This window comes from Rhinatrema bivittatum, chromosome 5 (genome assembly GCF_901001135.1).
Source record: "Rhinatrema bivittatum chromosome 5, aRhiBiv1.1, whole genome shotgun sequence".
NCBI lineage: Eukaryota > Metazoa > Chordata > Amphibia > Gymnophiona > Rhinatrematidae > Rhinatrema > Rhinatrema bivittatum.
The window spans coordinates 170,645,270-170,657,397 of record NC_042619.1 but is presented as its reverse complement, the minus strand read 5'-3'; the positions used below and the strand labels follow the sequence as shown (position 1 = coordinate 170,657,397).

The 12,128-nt window shown below is 41.3% G+C and overlaps 1 protein-coding gene across 4 annotated transcripts in view; it reads right to left on the bottom strand.

Moving 5' to 3' along the window:
- Positions 1–12,128, bottom strand: part of PIBF1 (progesterone immunomodulatory binding factor 1) — a 391,620-nt gene that overhangs the window by 60,834 nt on the left and 318,658 nt on the right. For all 4 annotated transcript variants that reach the window (XM_029603019.1, XM_029603020.1, XM_029603018.1 and 1 more), the window contains exon 16: positions 7,174–7,258. In XM_029603019.1, the coding sequence (XP_029458879.1) occupies positions 7,174–7,258 (85 nt within the window). The remainder of the gene's footprint in view (positions 1–7,173; positions 7,259–12,128) is intronic.

The window sequence follows — 12,128 nt, the reverse complement described above, 5'->3', positions numbered from 1 at the left end:
CGGTCTACATAGCAAGGCAACTAGGGCCATGAGACCCTTGTCTGTGATAGGGGGCATATATTCAGTGGGCATCACTTTTGGAATGGGTAGGAAAATACTGAAGGGTTTGCAGCTAGGTCTGAGGGTGCCATCCAAGATTTTTTCCATGTCTAATTTCTGTTATATTTTACTTTTATAAAGAACCATTTAGTATCACAGGATGTTCATTGCTTTAGCTTTGCTATCTGCTCCCTCTTTGAATACAAGAATTAAAACAGTCTACTAGAGGCACCTGAAACTTTGGTGTACTTGATTACTAGAAGATGATCCAAGGAAAAGAAAAAGATGATGAAAGTACCAGATTTTCACAGGAGACAAATATGGGCAGCTGGAAATATCTTGTATGGAACATAATCAGATACCAGCACATATGAACAATTTAACTATAAGCTAGAAGAAAATAGAATGCACAAACTAAACCACCAAAGGAGAAATTTGCTGGTTGGTGGGCATAACCCATACATCTGGACTGGACGAATTAAAGAAAAGGAAATTATCAGGTAAGAATAAGTTCATCTTCCTCCTCATCCAGACAGACCAGTCAAGATGTATGGGATGTTTCCAAGCTAATCCTGAAGTGGGTAGGAAACTGTCAAACTTGCACTCAATACTTCAAATGCAAAGAACACCTCCTCCCTTACTCTCACTCAAATGTCAATGCTTCGGCAAAGAAGTACAGGTTGCCGCCTTACAAATCTCTAACAGCAACACCAGCCAAAGCTCCACCCAGGAAGCCCCTTGTGCTCTAGTAGAATGTGCTCTGACATTCTTGGTCAACAGGTGACCTCTCTCTACATAAATGGCAGAAATAAATTATTTTATCCAATGCACAAAGGATGCTTTGGAAACAGTTTCCCTTTCCTTGGGCCAATAAACAAGACAAAGATGATGAGATTAAAAACAAAAAACAAAAAAAACACACAAACCCCCCCCCCAACAAAATCATTATCGATAGCTGGGAAGATCCAAGAAGGTATCTTGAGGGAAGGCATGCTGGAAGCTCTCTCTTGCTGCTCATCAAGAAGAAAGGAAATGTCCAGGTTAGTCCTTCAGCCTCCCATATGACTGTCCCTCTTTGGCAGCCAAGTTAGTGCTGGCTTCCTGGCAAAGGCAGTTGTTGATTCACCCAATGTGGAGCTCTTGGCTGGAGTGGGGCGAGCTCCCTCCAGGTGGAATTAGAGTCAATACTGAGTCTGGGTGTGCCAGAGATTCCTCCTCCATTTCCTGAGGAGTTAGGATAGGAAACACAGTCACTTATAGTGACGCTGAGAGATGTTACAGAGCTGGAAGTCTTGCTGGAAAGAGCATTTTGGAGGAGCAGAGTATGAGAATGGTGGTGTAGGCTGAATGTGTGAGCCCTGCTATGGCGAGTTCCCCTATTGGGAGGTTTTGTTGTCTGCGTTTGCTGGCCTTTTGAATAGATCTCCATTTGATATTCAAAGGTGATGATTCAGAGGAAATGAGACAAATCTGAGTGAACCTTGAAGATGTATTAGGGCAAACTGACAAACCAAAGAGTAGCAAATCACCTGGACCAAATGGTATACATCCTAGAGAGCTGAAAGAACTGAGAAATGAAATTGCGGATCTACTATTGGAAATTTGTAAAATATCATTAACACTGTCTAAGGTACCCGAAGACTGGAAAGTTGCCAATGTAATGCCAATTTTTAAAAAGGGATCAAAGGGTGATTCAGGAAACTACAGACCAGTAAGTCTGACGTCATTGCCAGGCAAAATGATAGAACCATAAAGAACAAAATTGCTGAACATATAGATAGGCATAGTTTAATGGGGCAAAGCCAAACTGAATTTGGCCAAGGGAAGTCTTTCCTAACCAATTAACTACATTTTTTTGAAGGTGTAAATAAACATGGATAAAAATGAGCCAGTTGATAAAATGTATCTGGATTTCCAGAAATCATATGACAAAGTCCCTCATGAGAGACGTCTTAGGAAATCAAAAGGTCATGGGATAGGGGGCAGTGTCCTATTGTGGACTGGGAATTAGTTAAAAGATAGAAAATAGAATTTAGGGCTAAATGTACATTTTCTCAATAGAGAAAGGTGAATAGTAGAGTGTCCCAGGGATCTGTTCTGGGACCATTGCTTATTAATATATTTATAAATGACCTGGAAATGGGAACAACAAATGAGATGATCAAATCTGCCGATGCCACAAAATTGTTCAAAGTTGTTAAATCACAAGAGGATTGTGAGAAATTGCAAGAGGACCTTGCAAAACTGGGAGACTGGGCAAGCAAATGGCAATGAAATTTAATGTGGGCAAGTGCAAAGTGATGCACTTAGGGAAGAGTAACCCAAATTATAGCTACATAATGCAAGGTTCCACATTAAGGTCTCATTGTTGATAATACATTGAACTCTTCTGCTCAGCAGCCAAGAAAGCAAATAGAATGCAGGGGATTATTAGGAAAGGAATGGAAAATAAAACAGAGCATATCATATCTCTGTATTGGTTCATGGTGCAAACTCATCCTGAGTACTGTGTGCAGTTCTGGTCACATCTCAAAAAAGATATAGCAGAATTAGAAAAGATATAGAGAAGGGTGATCCAAAATGATAAAGGGGATGGAATGATTCCCCTATGAGGAAAAGCTAGAGAGGTTGGGACTCTTCAGCTTGGAGAAGAGAAGGCTGAGTGGAGATATGATAGAGGTTTCTAAAATAATGAGTGGAATGGAATGAGTAAATGTTAAATCAGTTGTTTACTCTTACAAAAAAGTACAAATACTAGGTTACACATAATGATGTTACTATGTAAAACATTTAAAACTAATACAAAATTTTGTTTTTTACTGAGTGCATAATTAAGCTCTGGAATTCGTTGCCAGAGGATGGGATGAAAACTATTGGTATACCTGCGTTTAAAAACGGTTTGGACAAGTTCCTGGAGGAAAAGTCCATAAACCATTATCAAGGTGGAGTTGCAGAAATTCACTGCTTATTCTTGGGATAAGCAGCGCTATCCCTTTGGATCCTGCCAGCTACTTGTGACCTGGATTGGCCATTGTTGGAACCAGGATACTGGGCTTGCTGGACTCAGGAATCTCTATTACAGAGAAAGAAACATACCAGTGCTGCGCTTATGGACATATTAAACCTGATCATGGACCATTGAGGGTTCCAGACCAGGGTTCAGTCTGACCACCAGAACAATCTCCTTGCTCACTTGGCATATAGCTTTAAGCCCTACTATATATAGTAAATGTCTATTTGGACAAGGAACAATTCATTGGCCAAACAAACCCTCAAAGACTTTAGGTTAATACTTATTGTCCTTTGCTGAAGGGAGACAATAAAATCTCCTAAGCAACCCAGAGAACATGAGTGTGCAGTCCCTTATGTGAGCCCCCCAAACCAGAGGTCAGATGTATACATAGTCAGGACAATTTGTACTAGTCAACTATAGAATGAATTAGCCACCAGGGACTGAGTATTCTCTTGTAGTCGAGTACTGCGGATTTTGTCCAAGACATGGAGTGGTTGGAACCACCAACATTTTAAAGGTCAGGGTGCATCTTGATTGTGAAGATGCAGCCAAGAAGAATTGTGCACCTTTGATCCAATAAGGGCTAACCTGACCTGAACTGAATAGATGTCAGGTGACAGCTTATGCTCACCTCAGTATGCATTCAATAAATACATTCTCTTACACAGGAGAATGATCTTTCCTGCCAAAGGAAACCCACTTCCAATACTGAGTGCTGCTTTTGGCCTCACATCATCACCCTACATGTCTTGCAATATCAGCTTGAGCATCTGCCTGAACTAACAGTGCAAGTTTCTCCCACTTGGATGGGTGACTCTTTGTAGGCACAACTCCAAGTATTGTCACAGGAGTAAGAAATGTCTGGATGATAGTACCAGGTTTTATCATCTCTTTATCAGTACCTAACCTAGGATGCTGTCCCAAAGGATGGACAGACTCACCACTAGAGCAGTTAGGTTAGAAAACAGCTACTCATAAGTAACCTCCCCAGGACAAGAAAATACAGTATATCTCTGTGTCTGAGAAGGTAGTAAAGAGTTAAGGGAAAAATCTCAAGCTTTCCCTTAGCATGCATTATATAATGCTCTCATGACCAAGATGGCACAGAGCTATCAACTCTTTTGGAGACTTCCGGCATACATGCAACCAGGCTCCCTCTATCCATTAGGTAAGTTGGTCAGACCCCATGGACCTCTGATGGGGAATGCCACATTCTTCCCCAACACTGAAAAGCTGAAATAAAATTTCTTGAGACAGCGAGTTGGAAGAGTATCATATAGGGCTGCTCTCTTTATGAGAACCAACGTGATATGAATGCTCTGTTTTTAGCTAAACTCTCATCCTCCCCTCGACTGGGAGGAATTATAACGTCAACATTGTAACCCTTGTTGGGATATGGACATACCTATAGTACCTGAATGTAATCCACTTTGAGGTGCCCAAAAGGTAGAATATAAACAACAAATAAATAAATAAGACGAGCTGGGTTGCCCCCTGTGCTCTGGCACAAGAGCGAGGAACAAGCTGATGGCAGGTGGAGAGCGCAAAGGAAGACCTTTTTCCCTCACTATATTGCCCTACCCAGGAGCCCTTGGTTATGCATAGTGAGGCCTTAGTGGCAGTAGAGCGGATATGTGATAGCCTTAACATTAAGCTACCACTGCCTCCAGCAATGGAGTTCAGCAGTATCTGGTACTAAAATACTCCTAAGCTCTGTATCAGCAGGCATGGAAGGAGCTGCTCTAACCACCCTTGGCTGACTGAGCATAGCCCCCGGTAATAGAGCTTTCACCTCAGAGAGCTCATGATACTATAAATCCTAGGAGCTCCCCAATAACAGGGAATCTAGGTCACAGGCTGCCAAAGGAGGGATTCTCTGGAGATCTTCCCATTCCCTGTGGAAAGGTGAATCAGGACAATGATCCATAGATGTATGCCGTGGATAACCCCATCTGGTCAGGACATCTCAACTGAGAGTGAACAGAATCTTACACATCTTTCTAGGGGACTAAGACTGAACGTCTGTTAACATGCCCAACAGATGTCTTGCTGCACTCGCTTCTAATGTTTTCCAAGCCGCACTGGTGCTCTGATGCTCGATGCCCATTGTTTCCCAATGGTGCAGTAGCTCTCAATGCTGAGTTGGTGCTTGACATTTTCCATTGACAGAGCGGTGCCCAACGTCTATGCTGTTGGTGCCATGACATCCAACACTGATGCACCACACTTGGCATCGATTCTGCCCTGGCACAGCTGCGCCTATATTGATGCCTGTCAATTTTGTCAGGAGCATCCAATTTTGATTCCACCTGCACTGCAGCACCTTCATCAATTCGCTAGTGCCTTGGCACCACAGTGCTCGATGTCAATTCCTACTGGTGTAATGGCAGCTGTCTGTGCACTGGCATCCAATGTCTTCAGTGAATGGCACCATTAATGCATCAACCACTGCTGATTGTTCCCATGCTCAGGTTTCTCTAAGTCCTTCCTAAAAACTGCACAGCCAAGATAGGCAGGAGGGGAGGCCACATCCACAGTGTCAGATGTGATAATTGGCTTGAACCTACAGACTGGTGTGATTCCCAGGATTGTGGGGAGGATGAGCTTTCCTCCCCACAGAACACTCCAGAAATTCCTGGCCAATGTCAGAATAAACCCTCTCCTTCCTCAGGCACTGATGTGGTCCTAAACCCAATGCATAAGTCAAAGGGGAATTGATAATCTCGATGCACTGGCATAGTGCCCTCTTGGATCCCTCAGTGTCGATGCCTTAGTCAATGCACATTGGGCAGTCTCCTCAAACTCTTGCCCAGAACAAGTAGTGGTGGAAGTCTCACAGGGGAAGATGCCAGAGACACAGTGGTCTGTATCCAAGCAAGTCCCAGGCCTGCCCAACCTTGCAGGGACACTGAAAGCTACAGTCCACCCTGAGGCATTAGACAACAGGAAAAAACATGACATAAAGGCTGGAAAAATACCTCGACCAGGCTATGCTGGGTACCGGGCCGGTGCACCATGCAGTCGACAGGAAAATTCCAAAATAGACAAAAACCTACCTACAGGTACAAGAGGGAGAAAACAAACCTGCAGAGCCCTGCAAGAAAAACAGCTCCTGCAGCTCCCAAAACCTTCACAGTAGTAGCTGTGAGGGAGAGAGAAGAACTGTGACTTGCAGGCTCTGAAAAAGATGGGACTGAGGAGCCTTGCCAGGGAGGTGGCTAGGGCTATATATGCCAGGTAGGGCATGCTCAAAGCTTCTAGAAGCTTTGAAAACAAATTTCTATGCCAGATTCAATCTGATGATGTCAGTCAGATGCAAGGACTGTCATCCTGCTTGTCCTTGGAGGAATAATGTTATATTTTTGCTATACTGATATATTTAACATTTCAATATTTATTTGTAGCTTTTATATACCGAGGTTTAGCACAAGCCTTCACCCCGGTTTACATTGAAACAAAACAATTATACATAGAACAAGTTGTGAAACGAAAGTATATGCATATAGCAGGTCATGGAACAGGTTGTAACAGGAAATAATTAAAATATCTTAAGTCAAATAACGAAAATGAATATAGAAACGAAAAACGAGGAAGGTAGGTACAAACGTGTGCTCCAAACACAAGAAAGTATGAGTGGGAAATGAAAGGAAAGAGGGGGGGGGGGGAGAGAGATAGAAGGTAGAGGTAGGGGGGTCGGATGGGGCGGAAGGAGGGGGGAAGAGGCGAGGGGTAGGGGAAAGGGGAGGGCAAGAGGGGGGGGGCAATATGGCAATATGCCTAAAATGTTAGCTACTTGATGTATAAAGTGGGCCTAAGGCATAAAGTTAAGGATTAGACGATCATATAACTAGTTATGAAATATATATGTGTGTACATTTATTTTTATATACTTCATTTACATTTGAAAATAAAACTTTGTCACTAGTGTAGCTGAATAGAATAAGAACTCTCTGCATTCAAAGTCAACCTGTCAGCAGCATAAATCATATTAAAATCATCCCTACAGCAATAAGTACAAATAATTATTAAAATAAATGTGAAACCTGTTTAGGAACCAACTTTTCCAGGTTAACTCAGCAGACAAATATGTTACAATAAAAGCTTTGCTAAAATAAGATTACCTCACGATGATTTAAAAGTCTTTCTAAATCTGCTGCCATTTGATTCTTGACACGCAGCAATGCTGTCTTTTCTTTATTTAAATGGCTGGAAGAAAAAAATGGCACTAGAAATTATCAAAGAAATAAAAGTATTGTTTTATTTAATAATTCTCCATTCAGCAGAGTTTTTAAGGAAAGTATAATGATGAAAATCTGTATGTGTTCTTACATATAAAAAGCAGTCCTTATTCAAAAATTGTATATTCATGTTTCTAAAACAATATTTGTATTTACTGTACATTTCAAAGGTAATTTGAAGATTGATTTATTGGCATAAATTTGATTCTGTAGTAGACTGCATTATTTTTCTTAAAAAATATTTTAATATAAATGTAGGAATTCCAAAATACATTAGAAAAGTAAGCTTAATTTTTTTTTTTTTGAAGAAAACACCACAATTAACATGGTCATTTATCAAATTGCTATAAGGCGTTTTCGCATGCGTTAAGCCCCTTCAACGTACGCGAAAATGCCTTAATGCCTGCGAAAACGCCTTTAACGCCTGCAAAAGCACCATAACGCATGGTGCGATGCAAATCAGAAAAAAGGGAGGAGTTTGGGGCATGATTTGTGACCGAGTGGGCTGGGTTAACAATTTTGCGAAGCTGTATCACACGGCTTTAACATGTTTTAACTACACCTTTTTCATTTAAATTAAGACATGTGATAGGGCTTTATCGCACTTTGTAAATGTTTTCACAGATGCTGTTTTTAGCTCCTTTGTGAATGTTTTCACAGATGCTGTTTTTAGCTCCTGGAGCCAGCCTAGCTGTCAGGGCCCTTCTACAACCACAGGGGGGGGGGGGGGGGGGTGGGGAAGAGAGAGAGAGATGGAGACTAGCTATAATGTCCTCATCCTAGGTAGGTATTTATATCTCTATAGGAGGCCCACCTAGTAACTTGAGGTGAGGTTTAGGTATTAGTGTAGGGGTTAGGGGCCACTTTGACATTCAAAATGAGACGTATGAACAGAATAGTGCTCCCTTGTGAAGATTTGATGACCTTCGGAGTGAGGAAACTCACCCAAAGATGAGATTTGTGCAGTGTTCTCTCAACCCAGCTTGATGTTACCCAGGTAGACAGTCCATCAAGCTAGGATGAGAGAACATAGCACAAATTTCATCTTTACAAAGATAGAATTCCTATTTTGAGTGCATGTTTTAGCATTTCCCTCCTCTCTCATCAATGCCATGATAGTGTATTAAACACAAAGACAATTTTTAGCTTTTAGTTATAGTATACACTTTAAAATGCTTTTAGTCAAGTTAGTGTTTATGAAATGAACTTATTGACAGTACACAGGGAGGGTAATTTTCAAAGGCATTTCTGTGGTTAAAATTGGTGTTTTATTTGTGGAAATGGCTTGCTTTAAAATAACCTGACCAATATGTGGGTACAGCCAGTAAATATGTAAGTGAGCAGAGTTGCTTGTGGAGATGGAGTCTGCAGTTATGTGCAAGCTTTTGCATTTTCAAAAGTTATGTATGTAAATTTTCTTGAAACAAAATCTGAGTACAATTAGGTTATAAATGTGTACGGGTAATTTTGGTGGGATAATTTTCAAAAGGAAAATATGTGCATACTTTCCCTTTGAAAACTGGTTTATGTGCACAATTGATTTAAAATTACTCCTTCAAAACAAAAGTATTCCATTTCACTTATCCTCAGAACAGATATAGCCATAGTCCACTGCAGTGCAAACTACCTCACCAATATGACTTCAGACCTGCACTGAAAAGCCCACTTCTATGAGTAGGTAACAGTCTCCATGCAGGATCTTGGGCTTTACTGCTGCAAATGCCAACAAGGGTGACAACTACCACTAAATTGTTTTCCAATTATATTAACACTTACCAACTGGGAACCAGAGTGAGATAATCAACTCATTTTACATTGACCACTTAACTATGACTTCTGATCACTACCTGACTTGAGCTAGATTTGAACTAGTGACCCAGAGGTGAAAGGCTGTTACTCTCTACCAATGTATCGAGTTATTCAGTAGTCCCCTATGAATATACTGTACTTTTTCACTGGTTTCTTAAGAGCCTAGACATTTGACTGCAAATAAATGTCTCATTCCAAAAAATATGAGCAGGTACCATCCTCTCTCATAGAGCAGTTTACAGAGTTAGTTCTCCAGTTGTATGATCTACAGTCTGCTGGCTTAAATTATGCGGGAAGAATTTCAACACTACTAAATATAAGCAGAAATAATAAAGCAAATGTTGCTTACCTGTAACAGGTGTTCTCACAGGACAGCACATATGGGTGACATCACAGGATGGAGCCCAATCACGGAACACTTTTGTCAAAGTTTCTAGAACTTTGACTGGCACCTACTGGGCATGCCCAGCATGGCACTAAATCTGCAGCCAGCAGGGGTCCTCCTTCAGTCTTGTTTAAAGCTACAGGAAGTGCCAAAAAATAAAATAAGAAAACAAACCCAACACTGCGGGGTGGCGGGCGGGTTTCGTGAGGACTAACATCCTGCTGTCCTGTGGGAACACCTGTAACAGGTAAGCAACATTTGCTTTCTCACAGGACAAGCAGGATGGTAGTCCTCACATATGGGTGAGTACCGAGCTGAGGATGTCCGAGAAATGCACCAAATGTACCCAAGATGTGCAATAGGCACAAGCATTGGGGAGGAATTTGGTAGAGGGCATCCTGAACCCTAACGGGCAGGCGGAAGGGTGTTGTTACGTCAAGTTGTAAAAAGGTTGCGCAAGACAGATTGGCCGAATATGGAATCTTATCTTCCGGCCTTGTCTAAGCAATAATGGACTGTAAAGGTATGGAGAAAACTCCAGGTAGCAGCCCTGCAAATGTCAGGACGTGGCACAAAGCGTAGGTGTGCTACCGAAGTCACCATAGCCCTCACAGAGTGTGCTTTAACGCGGTCTTGAAGTGGAATGCCTGCTTGCTGATAGCATAAGAACATAAGAACTTGCCATGCTGGGTCAGACGAAGGGTCCATCAAGCCCAGCATCCTGTTTCCAACAGTGGCCAATCCAGGCCATAAGAACTTGGCAAGTACCCAAAAACTAAGTCTATTCCATATTACCGTTGCTAATAATAGCAGTGGCTATTTTCTAAGTCAACTTAATTAATAGCAGGTAATGGACTTCTCGTCCAAGAACTTATCCAATCCTTTTTTAAACACAGCTATACTAACTGCACTAACCACATCCTCTGGCAACAAATTCCAGAGTTTAATTGTGCATTGAGTGAAAAAGAACTTTCTCCGATTAGTTTTAAAAGTGCCACATGCTAACTTCATGGAGTGCCCCCTAGTCTATTATCTGAAAGAGTAAAAACAGATTCATATCTACCCGTTCTAGACCTCTCATGATTTTAAAACCTCTATCATAGCCCCCCCTCAGCCGTCTCTTCTCCAAGCTGAAAAGTCCTAACCTCTTTAGTCTTTCCTCATAGGGGAGCTGTTCCATTCCCTTTATCATTTTGGTAGCCCTTCTCTGTACCTTCGCCATCGCAATTTTATCTTTTTTGAGATGCGGCGACCAGAATTGTACACAATATTCAAGGTGCAGTCTCACCATGGAGCGATAGAGAAGCATTATGACATTTTCCGTTTTATTCACCATTCCCTTTCTAATAATTCCCAACTTCCGCAGCACACTGAACCGATGATTTCAATGTGTTATCCACTATGACGCTTAGATCTCTTTCTTGGGTAGTAGCACCTAATAGGGAACCTAACATTGTGTAACTATAGCATGGGTTATTTTTCCCTATATGCATCACCTTGCACTTGTCCACATTAAATTTCATCTGCCATTTAGATGCCCAATTTTCCAGCCTCACAAGGTCTTCCTGCAATTTATCACAATCTGCTTGTGATTTAACTACTCTGAACAATTTTGTATCATCTGCAAATTTGATTACCTCACTCATTGTATTTCTTTCCAGATCATTTATAAATATCTTGAAAAGTAAGGGTCCCAGTACAGATCCCTGAGGCACTCCACTGCCCACTCCCTTCCACTGAGAAAATTGTCCATTTAATCCTACTCTCTGTTTCCTATCTTTTAGCCAGTTTGTAATCCATGAAAGGACATCACCACCTATCCCATGACTTTTTACTTTTCCTAGAAGTCTCTCATGAGGAACTTTGTCAAATGCCTTCTGAAAATTCAAGTACACTACATCTACTGGTTCACCTTTATCCACATGTTTATTAACTCCTTCAAAAAAGTGAAGCAGATTTGTGAGGCAAGACTTGCCTTGGGTAAAGCCATGCTGACTTTGTTCCATTAAACCATGTCTTTCTATATGTTCTGTGATTTTGATGTTTAGAACACTTTCCACTATTTTTCCTGGCACTGAAGTCAGGCTAACCGGTCTGTAATTTCCCGGATCTCCCCTGGAGCCCTTTTTAAATATGGGGGTTACATTAGCTATCCTCCAGTCTTCAGGTACAATGGATGATTTTAATGATAGGTTACAAATTTTTACTAATAGGTCTGTAATTTCATTTTTTAGTTCCTTCAGAACTCTGGGGTGTATACCATGAGGTCCAGGTGATTTACTACTCTTCAGTTTATCAATCAGGTCTACCACATCTTCTAGGTTCACCGTGATTTGGTTCAGTCCATGTGAATCATTACCCATGAAAACCTTCTCCAGTACGGGTACCTCCCCAACATCCTCTTTAGTAAACACTGAAGAAAAGAAATCATTTAATCTTTCCGCGATGGCCTTATCTTCTCTAAGTGCCCCTTTAACCCCTCGATCATCTACCGGTCCAACTGACTCCCTCACAGGCTTTCTGCTTCGGATATATTTAAAAAAGTTTTTACTGTGAGTTTTTGCCTCTACGGCAAACTTCTTTTCAAATTCTCTCTTAGACTGTCTTCTCAATGTCTTACATTTAACTTGCCAACGTTTATGCA